The sequence below is a fragment of the Zingiber officinale genome, chromosome 8B (assembly GCF_018446385.1).
Source record: "Zingiber officinale cultivar Zhangliang chromosome 8B, Zo_v1.1, whole genome shotgun sequence".
NCBI classification, from domain to species: Eukaryota; Viridiplantae; Streptophyta; class Magnoliopsida; order Zingiberales; family Zingiberaceae; genus Zingiber; species Zingiber officinale.
The window spans coordinates 11,226,105-11,247,272 of NC_056001.1; the positions used below are offsets into that span (position 1 = coordinate 11,226,105).

Genomic DNA, 21,168 nt, shown 5'->3' on the forward strand with positions numbered 1-21,168 from the left:
TTGATGATTATCAAAACGTTAATTCAAACAGGTGCTATGTCAAGGTTGCTTAATTGCTGCATTAGAGCTGGATCTTCATCATCTTCAACTAGTGTGTTAGTCTTACTTTTCTGTTTGTGGAATATTTCATATTTTGTAGGGCATTGCTCAACATCTATGCTTGGCATGAGGGCGAGTGTCAGCTAAGGATGCCAATGAGTTGTATCTCAGTTGCTCACAACACATGCCCATATTGGCATGGATATTTCTAGGTCAAGCTTATCTCTTGTTGATAAAGGTGATGTGCTCACCCTAGGCACCCCTCCACACCTACCCTAAGGCATTTGGAAGGGAGGTAAATAACGGTGACCGAATGACGTTTCTTTAGGCGGGAAAGATTTTATTTCTCAAGAGATTGTTCTCCCGGGAATTCGATCTCTGCTATCTTGTGGCAATCTATCACTCGAGTACCAACTCGGTGATGTGGGTTTGACTCGGGACTCGGAATCAAGCTTTGTCGGTGGTCACGCTTGTAGAATTTGAACATCTACGTTTATTACCTAGGTAACCCATAACCGTCAAGTTTCAGATCCAAATTCTACCATTTAGATCCATTTTGGAGCATCCAAACATATTTTTTTACTATTTATAGTATTTTTGTATTTATTTTTTGTTTTTTGGTTAATTTTGGTATTGTTATCTTAAAATTAGGGTTTTCGTTCTATTTATGGTCCCGTTTCATGTTTCAAGATAGTTTTGGTTTAATTCTATTTTGAGACATCGTCTCCTTGGAAGGAGGTATTTTCCCTATTTCCTGGTATTCTCTTTCGAATCAACAGGTTGTAAAAGCATCAATTCCGGTATTCGTGTGCAAATCAACAGAGTCGATAGTATCCCCTAAGTCAGTTGGTATCAGAGTCGAACTGATCCTACGAGATTATGCCGCCGAGAAGACAACAATGCGTTGACAATGTCCACAACATGTATGAACGTGATCAGGAACAGCGGTTCGAGAGATGATGGATGAACGGGTGGGGCGAATCGAAAGGGACGTGGAACGTCTTGCTGACAGGATGGAGGCATTGCTCGAGAACAAAACTAGAAGAAATCTTACCCATCGTCGTCATTGAGCAAACTCAGATGTGGAAACGGGTGAGGAGGAGGCTTCGCACAGGCGACTCCGGGCAATAGTAGAGGAAGATCGCTGGCGTTGGGAGTCAAGTATGAGAACGAAAATTCTGAGTTTCATGGCAGCCTACAACCTGAGGAGTTCTTGGATTGACTGGCCTCTATAGAGAGAAAAATCTTAGATTTTAAAGAAGTACCTGAAGACGAGGGTGCCCATAGTTACGACTAGATTGCATGGGAGAGCGGCTACATGGTGGGAACAATTGAAATTAACCCGAAACAGGTTGCGTAAGGCAAAAGTTACTAATTGGGAAAAGTTGAAGAAGCTCATGCAGGAAACCTTTATGCCATACAACTTCCAACGACTAATGTATCAAAGGTTGCAAAATTTGAAGCAAGGTACTTAGTCAGTGGATGAATATATCTCTGAATTTTTTTAACTAATTGCGAGGAATGAAATACATGAGACAAAAGATAAGTTGGTAGCATGATACATCGAGGGGTTGAGATATCAGATTCAAGACACAATTAATATGTTTGATCCTATTTTTGTTTCTGCTGCACACCAGAGGGCCTTGGTAGTAGAAAAGCAAGCACGACGAAATATTGGATTTTTTTCCTACGAACACGGTAAACGGACGGCCTAATGGTGTGAGTGAAGGGTTGGTAATAAGGGTGCTAGATAAATTAATAGAGGAAGTGCCAACAATGGAGGGGAAATAAAGTGCTTTAATTGTGGAGATATTAAGCATAGACAATTGGATTGTAAGAAGGTTGCGGTAAAGAAAACACTATTTGTGGAGAATGAAGATTGTGAAGATGGTATAGTAGAATTCTCTAGAGACCCCGGTATGACGAGGAGGTCGTAGACAAAGTGTTGTTGGAAGGAAATGTTGGGACAACTTTAGTGGTTCAGCGTTCCTATTTGACGCCAAAATCAGTAGACGATGACGGGTTGCGAAGTAATATTTTTCAATCGACACACCATTCTGGGTATAGTATGTCATTTTGTGTTCAAAAGTTAAATATTCAGGCAGAAAATCATCCCAAACCGTACAAATTAGCACGACTCAAGAAGAGGAGGGGGGGGGGTTACGGTATCGGTGTCAAGAAGGTCTCTTGTTTCTTTTTCTATTGGTATAAAATATAAAGATACAGTTTGGTGTGATATGGTAACGATGGATGCTTGTCACCTATTGTTAGGCATATTTTGGTAGTATGATAGACAAGTATTTCATGATGGGCAAACTAATACTTATAGTTTTGTGTTTGAGGGAGCCAAAATTGTGCTACTACCAAATGAAGCCTACAGGTGAAGCGTCAATCTTATTGTCCATGGCTCAGTTGAATGAGGAGTAGCAAAATGCAAAAAGGGGGTTTATATTGATGGGCAAGGAAGTATATGAACCTAACACTATTCCAGATTTAGTGGCCTTTAATTACAGAATTTGGTGATATCTTTCCTAAAGAGCTACCTGATGAGTTACCTCCTCAAGGAGATATTCAACATCATATTGATTTGGAGCTAGGGTCATCAATACCACATAGATTGCATTATCGGATGAGCTCGTGTGAGCATGAAGAATTGCGACGACAGGTTGAAGATTTGTTGGTTAAAGGTCATATAAGGGAACCTTTTGGTACTAAAGAAAGATGGATCTTGGCGTATGTGCATGGACAACTGGGTCATCCATTTTCCCATTCCCCATTTGAGTGATTTACTTGATCAGATTAGTGGAGCAACTGTGTTCACCAAGTTGGACTTAAAGAGTGGGTATTATCAAATTCGCATTAGGCCAAGGGATGAATGGAAAACAACTTTTAAAACTAGGGAGGGGTTGTTTGAGTGGCTTGTGATGCTTTGGGTTTATCTAATGCTCCTAGTACCTTTGTGTGTGATGAATAAATTGTTGCCGCCATTTATTGGTAGGTTTGCCGTGGTATATTTTGATGATATCTTGATATATAGTGCGACTTTATAAGAACATCTGCAGCACGTGAGAGAGGTTTTTAATGTGTTACGTAGGGAAAAATTTTATGCTGCTATGAAAAAGTGTGTTTATGTCTTCCAAGGTGCTGTTTTTAGGGTTTCTGATTTCAGGAGCAGGTTCGAAAGTTGACAAAACTAAGATACAAGTAGTCGGGGATTGACCTACACTGACGACCTTAACATAAGCAAGAAGTTTTCACGGATTGGTCTCATTTTACATGCGTTTATTGCTTCTTTTAGCATTATTATGGTTCTCATAACAAATAGTTTGAAGGGTTGTAGATTTGAGTGGACTGATAATGCAAAGTCAGTTTTCCGATTGATTAAAGAAAGACTCACAACGACACTGATCTTAGTCCTTCTAGATTTGTCATAACCATTTGAGTTGCACACAGATGCTTCCAAAATTAGTATTGGCGCAGTACTCAGTCAAAACAGTAGACCCGTGACATTTTTTAGTGAAAAACTTTCTAGAACAAAACTTAATTATAGTTCTTGATACTGATTCTTATTTTTCAATAATATTGCATGATGTACGAGCAGGAGAGATTACTAATTTTTTGCATATGAGGGATTTTTGTTTAAAGGTAATCAGTTATGCATTTCAGATTGTAGTCTTCACTTACAGATAATCAAGGAATATTACAGTGAGGGTCATGCTGGTCGGGATTGAACACTACATTTGGTTCAAACTTCTTACTTTTGGCCTACATTGCGACAAGAAGTAGAAAAATATGTGCAGAGGTGCAAAATTTGTCAAGTCTCTAAGGGGGTAGCCACTAATGCGAGTTTGTACATGCCTTTGTCGATCCCTTCTTGGCCTTGGATTGATATTAGCATGCCTTTGTGCTCGTCTTGTTGTGTACCTAGCGAGGTAATGATTCCATCTTTGTTGTTTTTGATAGATTTTCTAAGTTGATTCATTTTATTCCTTGCAAGAAGACTACATATACTATTATGGCGGCACAACTATTCTTTCAAGATATTTACCGTCTTCATGGATTGTCGACATCTATTATTTTGGATCGGGACACTCGGTTCCTTAACCACTTTTGGTGTAGCTTGTGGAAGATGGTTAGTACATAGTTGAATTTTAGTAGTGTATATCATCCTCAGACAGATAGGCAGACGGAGGTTGTGAATAGGTCACTCGAAAACTTATTACAATGCTTAGTAGGAGACCATGTGAAGAGTTGGGACCAGAAGCTGTGTCAGGCGGAATTTGCTCACAACCATGTTGTGAATAGAAGTATTGGTTTCAATCCGTTCCAGGTGATTTATTCAGCTCAGCCTCATGATCCATTGGATTTGTTGACATTGCCTATCTCAGGTCCCCTACATAGTAGGGCAGCTGACTTCGTGGATTGTTTACAGGAGATCCATAAAACAGTATAAGATCATTTATCCATCCCTAATTCCAGGTACAAAGACAGAGCAGATCAAAAGAGACTACACTTAGAGATTGATAATGAGGACTTAGTGTGGGCGGTTTTAATGAAGGATCATTTTGCCATTGGAGATTACAACAAACTATCAACCAAGAAGATTGGGCCGGTTGAGATTATTGAGAAAATAAATCCTAATGTGTATCGCTTGAGACTACCTAGTCATATTCGCATGACCGATGTTTTTAATGTGAAGCATTTGATTCCCTTCCACGATGATTCTTCTGAAGATGGAGTAGCTGGCGATTCGAGGGCGAAGTTTCTCCACCCCGGGGAGAATGATACGGGGTTGACAGAGCAATCTTTCAAAGGGCATAACTTTTGACTCGGGACTCGGAATCAGACTCTGTCCATGGTCATGCGTGCAGAATTCAAAGATCTACATCTATTATCGGGCTACCCATAACCGTCAAGTTTCAGGCCCAAATTCCACCGTTCAGATCCGTTTCAGAGCATTCAAACATATTTTTTACTATTTATAGTATTTTTTTTATATTTTTGGTTAATTTTGGTATTGTTATCTTAAAATTAAGATATTCGGTCTATTTAAGGTCCTGTTTCATGTTTCAAATAATTTTGGTTTAATTATATTTTGAGCCGTCGTCTCCTTGGACGAGGTACTTTCCTTATTTTCTGGTATTCTCTTTCGAAGCAACAGGTTGTAGAAGTATCGATTCCGATATTTGTGTGCGAATCAAGAAGTCGATAGTATCTGTTGGGTCACTCAGCTATGCCCGTGGGGGCTAGGTCATGCTTACTCTGCATGCCAACAAGTGGATCATGCCTTGTACTACCTAAGATGCCATATCCTAGGCTCAACATGAGCCTAAATTCAACTAACTCATGTTCTGCCCAACCAACTTCTTGGGCTGATAGTTTACCAGCAAAAATAATAACATTAATACTAATTGATTGCGGGTTGTACCATACTTATAGTTATAGGTCATGTCAGGCGATTGGATCCATGCCAAGCATGGCACATTCTTTGCCACAGGCTGTGTAATGTAATGGGTGGCCCAGCCCACTTGACATTTCTAATGTTACTGCAGATAGTTAAATATGTGTTGGTCTGAATAGATGTGACATGAACTATTATATTACAAATGATATGAATATAATAGAGTTCTGCATTTGAATGCTTGTTTTGAATGAATTCATTTATCCCTATCAGTTCAATCACCCAAAGGGACATTTTTTGGGTCCTCTTCTTTCCATATTTATTATAGACTTGGAAGTCACCTCAATTACAATCAAATTTCCATAAAAATAGAAGTTTATGTTTTTTTGCTCTTAATATTCTCTTTATAAATCGATAAATACATTGACAGGTGAAATAGTTTCGGCCGGTAACTTTTAAGACGCACAATTACTCAATATACCTTGAGTTCATTACTCAGTAAGGGATCTAACTTATCTCCACACATATCATAGCCAGAAAGAACCATGGTTGTAAAAACATCAAGTTGAAGTACTTTGGCTGTAAACTGACAATCTCCAAACCTGACTTCTTTCATTCTACTTCGATGCTTATTTCTTTACAACTGTTAAACCCCATGTTATAATAGGGACTCCTAAACCTGGATGCCTGTTTTGCATGATTGTTTTAATGTTATTTTGTGCATGTTCTCATTTATATGTCTACATTATATAATCTGCAGGTAGCTAAGGAGAGTGCTGATATAATTATATTAGACGACAATTTTACGTCCATAATTAATGTAGCCAAATGGGGCCGTTCGGTTTACATCAATATCCAAAAATTTGTGCAGTTCCAACTGACAGTTAACATTGTTGCTCTGATGGTCAATTTTGTTTCTGCATTGTTCACAGGTACTTGTTTGTAGTTTATTTTTTAGAAGATCAAGAAGATTTTACTTTACTCAACATTTAGATCACACAACATTGACTCTCAGGGAGTGCTCCACTTACTGCTGTTCAGTTGCTTTGGGTCAACATGATCATGGACACATTAGGTGCCCTAGCATTAGCAACAGAGCCCCCAAATGACAATATGATGAAAAGGCCACCTGTTCGACGGAGCCAAAGTTTCATTACGCCAGTCATGTGGAGAAATATAATTGGACAAAGTATGTATCAACTGATTGTACTTGGCCTTCTGATGTTTGATGGGAAAAAACTTCTGGGAATTGACGGACTGGACTCTGACATTGTTCTCAATACTTTCATATTCAATACTTTCGTCTTTTGCCAGGTAAAATATCTATTTGATTTCATTATTTTTAGTTCTGGTAAGTATTTTGTATTTGACATATTTATTTTCGACTTCGCTTTGTTTGTTTAACTGGATATATATACTTATTTTGCTCTTGCAAAACAAAATTGATTGTTGTAGATACATAAACACTGTATCCGACACTCTTGCTTATTAGCACTTTTTGTTGTGCAAATAGATGGGGCAATATTATGCAGTATGAATACCTTAGTGTCAATCACTTTGAGCCACGGTTAACATGTCGAATCAGTCAATCTAATATCTACAAAACAAGAAGAGAGGATGAAAGAATAATATAGGATAATTCTTTATACGTCTCTTATTCCCACTTATTCTATGCCATGCCGCAAGTAAGTTTCCGTAGCTATTGACTTGGCATGATATGATTCCCATGATGATTGCAGGATGATCTCTTTACACGACATATATATATATATATCAACAACCACACTTAACAAAATCACACTATAAAAAACATGTTAATAAAAGCTCATTTCAAAGAAATATCAATACACAAGTCCTTACACGAAAGAAAGAAAGAAGAAACCTGGGTATCAAAACATATATAGAACCACAAATATTTAAGCAAAACATGATGAAAACAAACTGAGGAAATCTAACAAATTTCACATTAAGTGTCCTCAAAGTAATCCTCTTTACAAAATCTGACTTCAATCCATTAGATATCTAAACATCTTCTTCTTGTGGCCTCTGAGTGGCAAGAGGAGAGTCAACAGGGAAAATAGAGCAATGAAAAGAACACGAGTGAATGAATAAAAGTAAAGTATAGCTGGAAAATAATAAATTAGATACATAATTAGCATACAAATAATCTTCGCATTGCAAATTTATGACAGGACTCTTTATCTGCAAGTAATCCATCCATCATTATGTCTACCATGTCCTACCTAAGGCACTAAGGCAATAGTATAGGTCAAAGGCCTATCTGCAAAAGTCATCATTTGCAAGTATCTCGTTCAGCGCTAGGTCTATCCATGTTCTACCATAAGGTACTCAGGTAATAGCTAACGAGTTTAACTATACACTATCCTATAGGAGCATCAACATTAACAACAATAAAGTAGTTGGCGTGTTGCTATTCTGTGTTAGTGTTAAAAGTTGAAAATGCATTTAATATTTAGCAATAGTTTTGTTTTTTGGTTATTTAATCTAACTAGCATCTTAAGGAGTCAAAGATGGATAGAGCTTACAATAAAAAAATAAGATCAAGACTCTAGGAAAAAAAAACTGACATACTCCTGATCGAAAATGCTTTCGGGCTTCCTGCTCTCTTTTTTTTTTTTTTCACAACTCAACCTGATCTGATAAGCCCCCACCCCTATCAAGACAGATTGTGATTATTCTAATAAAGCACTTCACATTGCTTTGTCACCGTAAACGGATTTCTCCTCTGCTTGGCTTATTGCTCAGGTATGTAACGAAATAAATAGCCGTGAAATGGAGCGGATCAATGTGCTACGTGGCATATTCAGAAACTGGATCTTTTTGACTATTGTGGCATCCACTGTCATATTCCAAGTTATTATAATCGAATTTCTGGGGACTTATGCAAGAACAGTGCCATTAAATTGGCAACTATGGTTGCTCAGTTTACTGATCGGTTCTATCAGCATGATAATTGCAATAATCTTGAAGTGCATCCCAGTTGAATCAAACAAGAACAGCGTTGATCAGATAAATGGTTATGAAGCCCTCCCTAGTGGTCCAGAAGACGTATAAACAGATAATAGAAGAATAATTCATGACGATGTCCACATCTTTTTCTCTAAACTTGTATGCAGCTTATTGGAACAAAACCTGAGTTTCCCAGTGGACAATCCTTTTCAGGACTACTTCAGTAAGAGTTCTTATTGTTCAATGCTTTTGGATACGCATTACTTACAGGTGATATAGTGTCTGACTCGACCACGAACTTATATACCAGGACCCAGATCCGTGGTTCCAATTTGTTACAAATGGGCAATTCCTGGATTTGACTGATTGCACCTTCATGATTATAACTCTTTGGTATTTGAGATGTACAATTTCTCATTTATTTATGATTTGGTTTTAAATGTAACGAGTCGTGATTTTTTTGAAAAAAAAAGAAGAGAGAGAAGAGCGGTGCATGGTGCAACCACTCAAAAATTTATTTACCTGAAGTTTGAGACGAAGATAATACAATCACAGGAGACAAAGCGTCCCGGTGTTAGTGTTAGCACCGTTTGAAGAAATGTGGAAGCTTCACGTAGAGAAAACTCCTGAAAAAAAAAAATAAGCTTTCCCTTTAGATTTTTATGCGCGTAAATAATTGAGCCTTCTTTCTTTGTACTATTTGTTTGTGGCAAAGGAAATTTATTATAATTTGATCCGTGATTTCTAAGGCATCCGATTTCAAAGTTTGCTAGTTTTTAAGACCATAAACCACCGAGGAATGTTTGATCGGTCCGTGTAAAATTGCCAGTTGCTCTAGGATTTTAAAAATCCTTTCAGCTAATCTCCATAGGTAATAGCTTCATAAATTCGCGACTCATAATTGAAAAAAAGATCATAAGAAATTAGGTGCATTTCTTACTTTGACCATTTGCTATCCCAATTTCTACTCAGTCAAATAGATAACACAACAAACATTTTCAGCATACGCATTCTTTCATAAAATAATAACTTTGGCATTAAACTTGTTGAGAGTAGCCTGCGTCTTTCTAGGGCAAATGAATTCCATACAACTGAACTGAATGGTGCGGATAAAGAATACCTGAATGGACGAGGAGTTTGTAGTAGAGCTAACAGTGAACAAATCATTCGAGTTTCATCACAAATGGCATGAGTCTGCTCTAGTTGATAAGACAATCAAGATAAACGATCTTGCAGTTGTTTTAGTTCCACAAGATGAACTGGTCTAGAGAAGGTTATGTGACAACTGATCACGAAATTTTATGTACTTGCAAGTTGCAAGTGCATGCATAGAATAGTCCTTAAAAATAGTTTTGCACAACTCTTGGATCTTTCCATCACACAAATCTAACTGGTTGCAAGCTATCTTTGCCCACCTCAAGCATGATATCTGAGAACAAAAAGTCCCAGGTTAATAAAAGACCATCTATTGTCTAAAAGTGCTTTAAAAAATGGCTGCTATTTTAGATGTGTAATGTGACTTTTCACATAAGGATTGAATTTGAATTCCATTATCACCACCATCACTTGCTGTGAAGAGCAAAGTTGAAAGAAATGCTTAAATTTGATTGTCCCTAACTATGTGCTAATAACAGTTCTAAATATAAATGTTTCCTTGTACAGTTGCACTAATGATTAAACATAGTCTAAACTTTTAGGATCTTAACAATTTTAATAAAAATGCAAGCAGCGAACTATTTATGCACATTGATCAAGTATCAAGATTCAATATACAAGCGGTTAGGATATAACAATTAGGCCCTCTAAATGGATAGGGCAGTAAATAAGTCGAGTCGAACTGTGCTTTGGGATGTTTAAGCTTGTTTGATATGGTAACCAAGCTGAGCCAAGCTTAAAATGAACCAAGCTTTTGAAATTATTGTTCAAGCTTGGCTTCGTTTATTTTTTATGAGTTGAACTTAGTTCGTTTAGATGTTATTGAGCTCTCAATTCAAGCTTGGCTTGAGCTTGGTTCGTTTAGATGTTATCGAACTCGCAATTCAATTGGTTGTTTGAAACTTTTAGTTGTTTGATTGGTTATTGAACTTGATAATTTAAATTTTTTTATTTTATTATTTATTTATCATATTGAAAAGAGTTTTATTAATAAATATGGTTCGTGAACATTGTTCATGAACATTGTTCACGAACATTAACGAGCTGAACATATGTGTTCAAGTTTATTTATTTAGTTTAACAGGTTGTTCAAGCTTGTTTGTTTAATTAATCTTGTATATATTTAACGAACATAAACAATCTCTTACTAAGCCGAATACCAAGTTTGTTCACGAATACTTAGTTCATTTATAGTCCTATAAACCGATAACTATATATATAAGATTCGAATTCCAACTGCGGTACAATACAAGGACGATAAACCTAAGAGCGTTGGTCACTTGGATGAGCTTTCTTGGTGGTCGGTGGAAAACACCTGTAGAACCGGACTGGTCATCTCAAGGATTAGTCGGCTCGAAAAACTGAATATCTTAATTATTAAAAAAAATACAATTTATGGATGAAAAGTTGATGCATTCATCATCATTATGCTCGGGGTCAAAACCATTTTTTAGCTATTCTAAACCCCTCAATTCAATGTCATGTGGATGGATTTGCTTGCATCATCATTATTATCATCAAGCTGTGGGACAACCATTTTTTAGCTATACTAAACCCCTCAATTCAATATCATGGGGATGGATTTGCTGACATAGGAATATTGACACCAGGCCTAGATGCCCATCCTCTCTTCTATCTGTAAGCTTCAATTGTTTCTAATCTGACTCTTTCATGAAAAACATCAAGGGGTCCCTTTGTGGATCTCTACAAGAAAAAGAAAACACATAATGACATAAGTTGCATTAGCTCTTTCAGGTTTCAGTCAACTACAAGACTAAGTTGATATCGCAAATACAAATTCTACCTTAGGAACAGATCACTTTGGTGGAGCCTGAACAACCTCACCAAACTTTATCTCTTCACGACCAAGGAAATCCCGAATGTCATCAATTTTGGGTTTTTATTTTTCTTCTTTTTTGCCTTCAAATAACTTGAGATCAAGGGAAAAAGCACACATATAAACATTTAAAAAATTTTAAAATGAAATTTGAGAAATTATATAACTTCCTAGAAATCAATGTGTAACTTACTCTCTCCGTTTTTTCTTTCTTGAGATACTGGCAACTTGATCCACATCCACAAAGGGTAGGCACCTTACTTTTTTGTTTCCTTTTTCTCTAATTATGTAAGCTTTGTGTTTTGATTGCATCGTTATTATTTAATGGTCATCCTTTACTGTCAGGATGTCCTCTTGGTTCATAGAACTGTCCAATTAAAGTTTTGTTGCTATCAGTATGAGTATTTACTCTAATAAATTTTAGATATTCCTTGTGCAAATGACCGTTATACTAGGGTAAAATATCTCCATGATTTACCTATCTGTATATTATCATAGGGCTGATAATACTGAATCCTTTAGAGTAAACAATATCACCTATTACTCCAATAGAACTAAAATCGGTGAAGGTTCATTTTTAGTGTTCAATTTCTGTATTATCGAATCAATCAAATTCAACAAGCAACCCACCCAACTAAAATATAAAAATCAGAAATTGAATGAAATACCATGAACAAAAAGCAACATTCTGTGAGTAACAAACAAGCACCAAAAATGACTAAAATTTAAAAACAACCGCAGTTTGCCGCAGTATCTCATACAGAAATAATTATCTGAACTTCAAGAGAACATTTCTGTGAGTCCATTGGTCTTCGAAGGAATCAATTCACTAAGGTTACGTTTAGTTGAGTGTAATTGGCGGCCGACGGCTGGCCGTCACCGCCAGCACTACATTTGGTTGGATGTAATCGGCGGCGGTCGGCGGCGGCGGGCGGTGGACGACGACTGACTAGAGATATATTCAGCATTCAAATTTTAGTTAAACAGTGATCTCGTAATATAATCGGATTACATAATATTTACTTTGTAATTCAGATTACAAAACTTCACTACCTTTTGTAATCGAGATTACATTACATTACAAATTTAAAGTTAAACCAAACAAAATAATCAACCTTATAATATAATCCTGATTACATTACAAGATAGATTACACCCTACTAAACGTAGCCTAAATTAATTTATTTGAAAAGAGGCTGCCCTTACTTAGCAATGTGCCATACAAGGACCTGTGGGAACATATCCAAAGACATGATAAAGAAAAGGTGGAAGGACATAAAGAAAGAAACTTCATTTCCTTTAGTTTCACATTATGTTTCACATAAGATAAACTTCTCTGAGACTAAATATTTAGACATCCCTAGCATAGTGCCTTGGTTTTGTGGCTCCATCTTGAACTTCAAGATGGTATTAGAGTCAAAAAGCATGTTAAGAGGCAACGATAGGTTAGCTGGGTCAATTAAATTGGGACAGCTAATTGGGCATCTGTAACAAATTCAGACAAATCGAACGCCCGGAATTGAGCTCGTGGATGAGAATTTAAGGTCCAATTGGCCCTATTGCTTTGCCGTGATAGATTCCTTTTTCCCCTAAACTTTTGCTTTTACATTTTAGTAATAAAAAAACAGATTGAAAATCAAATTAGAAAAGCATCGGGTAACTAATTTACTGATGAAGCGAATGGGATTAGTTAAATTGCAAAAATCAACCTAGAAAAATGTATCTAATTTATCAGAACTATAAAAATAAGCATGTAAAAAAAGATTATGAATGTATAGAAACATTGCTCTGCTCAACCTCAATGATGCCACCAGCACTCTCTTCAGTGTTGGTCCCTTGTTTGATATATCACGTCACCTAGTGGTGAACGGTGAACCTTCAGGGGATTATTGTGAAATAGTTAAACGTTTTCTTTGAAAACGCACATCATTCAAAAGTCAGCTTCTGGATTCAATAACTCTCAAGAAAAGACCACATCACGATTTCCCCCGTCAACTTGAATTCATATTTGACCAAATTGCCGCTTTTGTAAGAGTGATGTAGACACTACAGACACCTTCTAGTCAGCTAGCAATAACCAACCTCCTCCATTTGATGGTTCACTCGAGGTGGCTCTTAAGAAAAATGTCGAATCTCACATTGCAGGAAGGCAACTCAAGGTTGATCAAATGCAGGAGCATTGTGGATAAAACATACACTTGGGTTCTAACCATGTTTGTCCTTTGAACCCAGTTTAATTCTGAAATAAGAAGAGCACCTTTTCTCCCATAGTGTGTATCTCAGTGAAGAAGTCAATTCCTCCAGATGCCTGTATAAAAAGCACAATGCTGTTGTCGTGACTCCATTAGCAATTTAAATGAAGTCAAAATGAAGGAATATGAACACCTAATCAACTCTCTCTTTGTTATTTGATTTCATCAGCTGGCAAAATTAATCCACCTTGACTCCACTGCATGTCTTTGAAATGAAAAGTCTTTGCGAAGGACTGAATAAGCTGATCATGGATTACTTCATCTTCTGGTAACTGCATCTGTGCTTCCCTCCTTAAGGATGTGACTCCTTTGTCTCGTATTCCACAAGGAACAATGTGCTTGAAATAGTTCAAATCAGGATCAATGTTGAATGCTAATCCATGTGAAGTGATGCCTGAAGATATCCGAACACCAATAGCACCAATTTTTCTATCGCCGACCCACACCCCTGTCTCACCGGCTTTCCCAGGATGTGCATTGACACCATAAAGGGATGCTACTTCTATCATTATTGATTCGAGGCCTTCTACATACTTCCTTGCACCAAATCCAATTGCTCTCAGAGAAATTATAGGGTAAATAATAGCTTGCCTTGGTCCATGGAATGTGATATCACCCCCTCTTTCAGTGTAATGAAGTTCAGCTCCCATGGCTTGGACTTCAGATTCAGTAAGTAATAAATTGTGGTCCGTTCGCCTCTTTCCAAGTGTGTAGGTTGGTGGGTGTTGAAGGGATAAGATGGTATCCTGAATATTGCCAGCTTTTCTTTCACCAGAAAGCCTTTCTTGGAGTTTAAGTGCATTCAAATAGTTCACAATCCCAAATTTGTAGGCCTTGAGGGTCTGTTGTAGGCTCATTTGATACAACCTATGTTGGATGTGAACTAGTGCAGCTTTAGTTTAAGAGCTGAAGGAAACAGACTGAAACAAAAATTGGAAGTATTAGCATGGAATGAGATGCAATTAAAAGAAAATTGCATGATAAATTAAGTCACCAATGTAACAAGATCATAAATTTCCAATGAAGTACCATATGGCAAGGAACAAGATAGGAGAACCAAAGAAAATCCAAGAATTATAACAGAGGCTTTACAATTCTATGGAAACAAGGGAAAGGAATTGTTGCTTGCCGATGATATACAGGTGATTGCCTTACATTTCTTTTTTAGATTTATGATTTAATTTTAAAATTATAATATTTGTATTTTCATTTAACCATAATTTAATGATAGAAGGGGAAGTTTGACACAACGGTAAATTACTGTTGTAAACAACCTCTTCCATAAGTCTACGTAAATGTGGTTCAACCCTTCCCAAAATCCTACATCACATCGGCTGGAGCTTTGTGCCCCGAAATAATGCTAAATTGATTCGTTTTTTAAAAAATACAACGATTATGTTTTTTCGTATAAAAGACTACTTATAGTAATCGCTAATTCACGAATGAGTGTAGTTTTTGAGGATTAAGAAACCACACACGAAAAGTGATTGAAGAAAAATATACCTATTCAGCACAAGTCAAAAGGGACGAAGCTAGCGGCGACCAAGGGCTTTTCTTTCCTCTTGAGTTCCCCCACATTGTCAGGTGGAAGGAAAATGGATTCGCGGGGTTAGGTTTGGGCGAGAGATGGAAAGGCAAATTGCGAGGCATCCGGTTTCAATCAATCATGATCGTCCAACATTTGGGTCATATATGGGTCGGCCAGTAAGCTAGATTTAGATTTTAATGTGTCCAAACAAATTAAGCGGCAATCGTACATTGTGCGTGTGGACACAAAACTCAAACACCAACCTATTGACCACACACTTTAACTTTTTTTATTTAAACTTTATGTATTAAATAAATTGTTATCAAATTAAATCGAAAATATTAGTAGACCTGTGAGTTGTATAAAAAATTATTAAAATGATAAAAAGAAAAAGAGAAAGGAGTTACTCATATATTAATAAGCAAACATTTTTACTCATCCTCATCTTTACTCGATGGTCAATGGGAAACTTTCGTGGGGCTAGGCCGACCAACTCCAAGAGAATAAAGGGTAGAAATAACTGGACACCTAAAATTTTATAAGAGAAGAGTATACTACTTATTCGAGTCTCAAGGGTTTATTAGATGATGGCACATTTTATTTTATATCTGCTTTACCCATTCAATGGTAATATTAAAAGATGAGGATGCGTAATAATATTTACTTATTAATATAAGAGAAATTCCTTTCTCTTTTGATTTTTATCATTTTAATAGTTTTTATACAACTCATAGGTCTACTAATATTTTCAATTTAATTTGATAACAATTTATTTCATACATAAAGTTTAAATAAAAAAGTTAAGTACGTGGACAATAGGTTGGTGTTAAAGTTTTGTGTCCACACGCATAATGTAGCATTGCCCTTAATGTGCTTGGACACATTAAAATCTAAATCTAGCTTATGGGCCGGCCCATATATGACCTAAATGTTGGACGATCATGATTCATTGAAAAAGGATACCTCACAATTTACCTTTCCATCTCTCACACAAACCTAACTCCACGAACTCATTCTCCTTCCACCTGAAGGCGTGCACATGGTCATAGCTCCGGCCCTCTTAACTCGTGCTGAATAGGTACATTTTTCTTCAATCCTGTTCACTTTTCACGTGTGGTTTCCTAATCCTCAAACCCTACATTCATTTGTAGATTAGAGGTTACTATAAGTAGAATTTTATACAAAAAAACGTAGTCGTTATATTTTTATCAGAGTCATGAGTGAGCCAAAGGTATGCACGCTCTGTCCCTTCCAAGCAACAATTTTCTTTACCCACAAAAGCAGGTGGATTTTAAGGACCATGTCTATCAGTTGAAAGGACCAAAGGATGACAATGTCACGCCCCATACAAACTAGGTTTGCAGCAATGCTAACTTCGCTTGCCGCGCGTGAACTGTAACAATGTCAGATCAAAAGCTAACTAAACTAACTACATGCATACCTCTGAAGTAACTACACTAGTGTTATGTATATATCTCAGAAATTAACCAGGAGATCAAAGGAAAAAAGAAGAGTGAGCACAACTTGCAAAGTGGAGATACTAGAGACGTGCATGAAAAATATAATCAAAGCAACATAATTTTCCATGCAAAAACTGCCCTATTAGTGTGGAGAGATTAAGCAAGAGGGTTTGCACCCTCTTTGAAATGGTTTATTGTATGTTACAGAGAAAGAAACTAGCGACGTGCATGAAAAAAATAATCAAAGCAACATAATTTTCCATGCAAAAACTGCCCTATTAGTGTGGAGAGATTAAGCAAGAGGGTTTGCACCTTCTTTGAAATGGTTTATTGTATGTTACAGAGAAAGAAAAAGAAGTAGCTAATCATGCACGAAGGTGATCGAAAAGAATGAAGCAAGAAAAATCCACCTAAATATCAGGTATAATCGTGCTTGCTGCTGTGGAGCGTTGCCAGAGTGACGACGGCGACACCTACAGCAACGGCGAGCGGCGGCGTCGGCGCTACCGAGATGGGTCCGAAACTCTCCACTGCTTTGATCACTATCGGACAACGATTAGGGTTAGAGGAGGGTCGGAGGCGGAGGGACGACAGCGGCGAAAGGATTTTTATGTTTGTTTGTGGGTTGGTTAGGGTTGAGGGTAGAAAAGGTTCGGAGGGACCTTTTAATTGCACTTTTCGGAAAAAAAAAAAAATTACAACCAATTTTAAAATTTACACCGCACCCCTTTCTTTCCTAAATTTTTTTGTTTCTCCTATGGGGACGGCTGTGAAAGATAATTAGGATGAATGTAAAGCGTAGCGTAGATAAGTGGAGTGTTGCGATTCAAGTTTTTGCTAGGACGTGTGTGAAAAAATTTGGATTGGGCAGTCGTGCGCTCAAAATATCCATGGTTCAAAAGGTCCACGAGTTTATCTTTACAAGCGAAGTATTGATTCAATGTTAGACGGTGTATATCATGTAAAAAATAATAGAGGAAAAAATTAATCATATTATTGAATCAAAAAATTGATTCGAAGTGTATTCATTCCTCAAATTATAATGAAAACATTTTATGATACTAGAATGTTGAGTTTTTACAAGTACTCTAAAGTTGTTAAAAATTATAAGATAATCAGACCTGTATTTCATAAGATAGACTCAATATTAACGAGTGCAATCATCAATAAATGAAACATAATACCTTTACCCTCCCCTTTTGTAGGAATAGGAGAGGGTCCCCACACATCAAAATGGATAAGATCAAATGGAGCAGAAGAAAAAGAAAGACTTTTAGAAAATGACAAGGCAGAAAATTTGATCAGTTTACAACCACTATAATCAGAAATATCAAAACTTTTTAAAGGTCCTAATGCTCCTGTAGAAGCTAAAAACTGCAAACAAGACGCTGAAACATGACCTAAGCGAGAGTGTCATAAATAAAAATTAGAAGATGAATGATTTAGATGAAAAGATGATAAATCCACACTCGAAGCTACAACTTTTGGTAATTTGAGTTGATCTAAAATATAGAGTCCTCCTTGCCTATGGCCTGTCCCAATTAGACTCTGAGATTGCGGGTCCTGAACATAATAATTGGATGAAGAAAAAGAGACTAGGTATCAAGACTCACATAATTGAACCAATTAGTAAGAGATAAAGAAGATATAACAATTGAACCAACACCTACTAATGACATAGGAGTACCATCAGCAGTCACAATAGATATAGATGAACTGGGAGAAAAAGAAACAAAAGATAACAAATTGGATGACATATGATGGGAGGCACCAGAATCTAAAATCTATAAGGATGAAGATATACCTGAAATACCAGATGAGGACAAACCTATATGAGAGGAAGCTGATTTGGCAGAGTGTTGTGAAGCAAGGAACTGTTGAAACTACTCAAACAAATATGAATCAGATTTCCATGAAGCATATGCACAACCAAGCATGGTATCAGAGTAATTTTCCTTCTTTGACCTAATTTTTTCTACCGCCCCCTGTTATTGCTTCATGTTGCCGCTAGTCTCCTATTGCTGCTATTGATTTATGCGCCGACATCTATTTTCTGTCCTGTTGCTGTTGATTTCGGCATCGACATCTATTTTCTATCATGGCGCTGACGTCCTGTGTTGCCGATTTCTACATTTGACATCATTTTCTTTCTCAGATTCTTTGTGTAATCACGAGTCATCCTAATACCAATTTTTGCAGATCATACAAATATCCTTACAGGGACAGTGAAGACTGTAAAAATCAACTGTCAATAATTTACTCCAATGCTTCCATAATTTACTTAAAAAACTGGTGGGAAATTTTTATAAATCTAACCAATTGTCTTTAAAATTAATTGGATCATAACACCGAGATACTTGAGTTATAAAAAGAAATAGACAAGTAAATAAAGAAATTTTTAAAAATAATTAATTGTATATGAGAGGTAAATTGCAGATATAAAATAGAGGGTACGGTCAACTCCTTTTAAACATCAATATCAGATATCCTATTCAAAGATTTTTTCTTAAATGTTAGATAGGATAATTAAAAAAATTTTACATTAGCTATTCTATCCATTCCCTATATTATGCATTTATGAACAGTACTTCTCTAAATTTAAGGAATGGATTTAATTCCCTAAATATTATAGAGGAGAGAAAAAAAATAAGAAAATTGATATATAATGTATTAAAAAAATAGATATCTAAATTTAATAAAATAATTTTTTTACCTTAAATTATATATTTTGAATAGAAAAATTAATATGGATCCTCTAATTCAAAGTATAAAACATACATGAAAGCTCTTGAGTGGGTCAATAATTGTGAAACAGATGAAGTTGACATCTAAGAACATGCATACAAGCATCCATAATGGAGGTTTTTTTTACCATTCCTTCATAGTTCTCTTTCTTACGTGTCATCAAAAATTAAAAAGCTGTGTTCAAAATATCGAAGAACCCAACTTCTTAAGTTTCTTTCTGGTAGGGGTCACACCAAAAAAATTAAAAACCCATCCACCATTAGAGATGCCCTTACAATTTACCAAATAAATTAGCTGGCGTGGAGGTATCAACAAGTTGTGCCTCAACCAAGTCGAGTATGTAACAACCAGTCGAGCCTAGTTTAAATTGGTTAAGAGTCTTGCTTGGCATGAGTTGGGCCCAGGGCTGAGATTTAAAAATACCTTGGTTGTTAAAGAGAAGATTTGTCGTAGTTATGTTAGTCATGTCGCGACTAGACGTATGCGAGGAGGAACAAGGAAGACGGCAGCACCGACTGTTTGTTGGGCAAATAGAGGAATACATACAGAGAGATGAAACAGCAAAAGAAAAATTTAGATTTAATTAAAATGTTTAATAATTTAATTGGGAGAAATAAGGATTGGAATAAAAATGCTATAAATTATATGGACTAAAATAAAATGAAGATGGGCTAAAATAAAATTTTATTTGTAAATTTTTTAAAAATGGATGGGCTGGAACCCACCCTAGCCCAAGGATAGTTCCGCCCTTGGTTGGGCCTAGCATGAACCTCAAATGTAATGAAGGCACCTAGATCCATTTATGTGTCTAATCCTATCTAGATACCATCATTATTCCTCGAATGTAATAAGAGTACCTTGATACAGCTTTTGATGACCAAGAATATAATCTACTTGCAATTAGTTATGTATCATTTGGACGATCATTCTCAATTATCTCTATATTTTTTCCTAAGTTCAATACGTGATCGACAATTAAATTATGATAGAGTAAGTGGATCGTTGCATCGCAAAACTCGATAACAAGGATTCGAGCTCGAGAATCTGAAACTCATCCACATATGCATTGCCATTTTGAAGCCAAACCAGCAAAGGTGACAGACGATAAATATTAATTATTGTTCCATTCACCTTTTGACTCCTAGCTAGGCAAGGCCCCCTAAACCACATGCTCCTCATTTCTACAAGCTTATTAAATCGACGGCACAGAATTGAGCTCGTGGATGAGAATTTATGGTCCAATTGGCCCAATTACTTGGCCGTGATAGATTCCTTTTCCCCCTTAAAAATTGGATAATTGTACTTTTGCTTTTACATTTTAGTAATCAAAAACAGATTGAAAATCAAATTAGAAAAGCATCGGGTCACTAATTTACTGACGGAGCAAATGGGATCAGTTAAATTGCAAAAATCAACCTAGAAAATTTATTTGATATATCAGGGATCATTGTGAAATAGTTAAACGTCTTCTTTGAAATAAAGCGCACATCATTCAGAAATCATCATGCATTATTCTTGATTCGATAAGACAATAACTCTCAAGAAAAGACCACATCACGATTTCCTCCGTCACCAACTTGCTGCTTTTGCAACACTGATATAAAAACTACAAACACCATCTAGTTAGCTAGCAATAACCAACCTTCTCCACTTGGTTGTTCACTCGAGGTGGTTCTTCAGAAAAATGGCAAGTCTCATATTGCAGGAAGACAAGTCAAGGTTGATCAATTGGTTAGGTCAAGATCATTAAAGGAACATAAGAATATGATCAAATACAGGAG

General features: G+C 36.5%; 2 protein-coding genes across 5 annotated transcripts in view; one reads left to right on the forward strand and one right to left on the reverse strand.

Annotated features, from left to right (window-relative positions):
- Positions 1-8,855, forward strand: part of LOC122015420 (probable calcium-transporting ATPase 8, plasma membrane-type) — a 33,938-nt gene extending 25,083 nt beyond the window's left edge. Inside the window, exons 5-8 of one of the 4 annotated variants that reach the window (XR_006120887.1) lie at positions 6,201-6,372; positions 6,456-6,754; positions 8,207-8,633; positions 8,721-8,855. Coding sequence is in view for 2 of the 4 variants with exons in the window: in XM_042572292.1 (XP_042428226.1) it covers positions 6,201-6,372; positions 6,456-6,754; positions 8,207-8,515 (780 nt within the window). In the remaining 2 variants the exon portion in view is untranslated. Of the gene's footprint in view, positions 1-3,725; positions 3,972-6,200; positions 6,755-8,206 lie in introns of those variants that run through there. The other 3 variants (XM_042572292.1, XR_006120888.1, XM_042572293.1) reach the window with 3 other exon arrangements.
- A 4,219-nt stretch (positions 8,856-13,074) lies between these two features.
- LOC122017790 (octanoyltransferase LIP2, mitochondrial-like) lies at positions 13,075-17,272 on the reverse strand. The gene is made up of 2 exons (XM_042575481.1): positions 17,053-17,272; positions 13,075-14,574 (listed from the first exon to the last, which is right to left on the reverse strand). Exon 2 carries the CDS (start codon positions 14,509-14,511, stop codon positions 13,807-13,809), a length of 705 nt encoding a protein of 234 aa, XP_042431415.1. The 5' UTR covers positions 14,512-14,574; positions 17,053-17,272; the 3' UTR covers positions 13,075-13,806.
- Between the last annotated feature and the right edge of the window lie 3,896 nt (positions 17,273-21,168).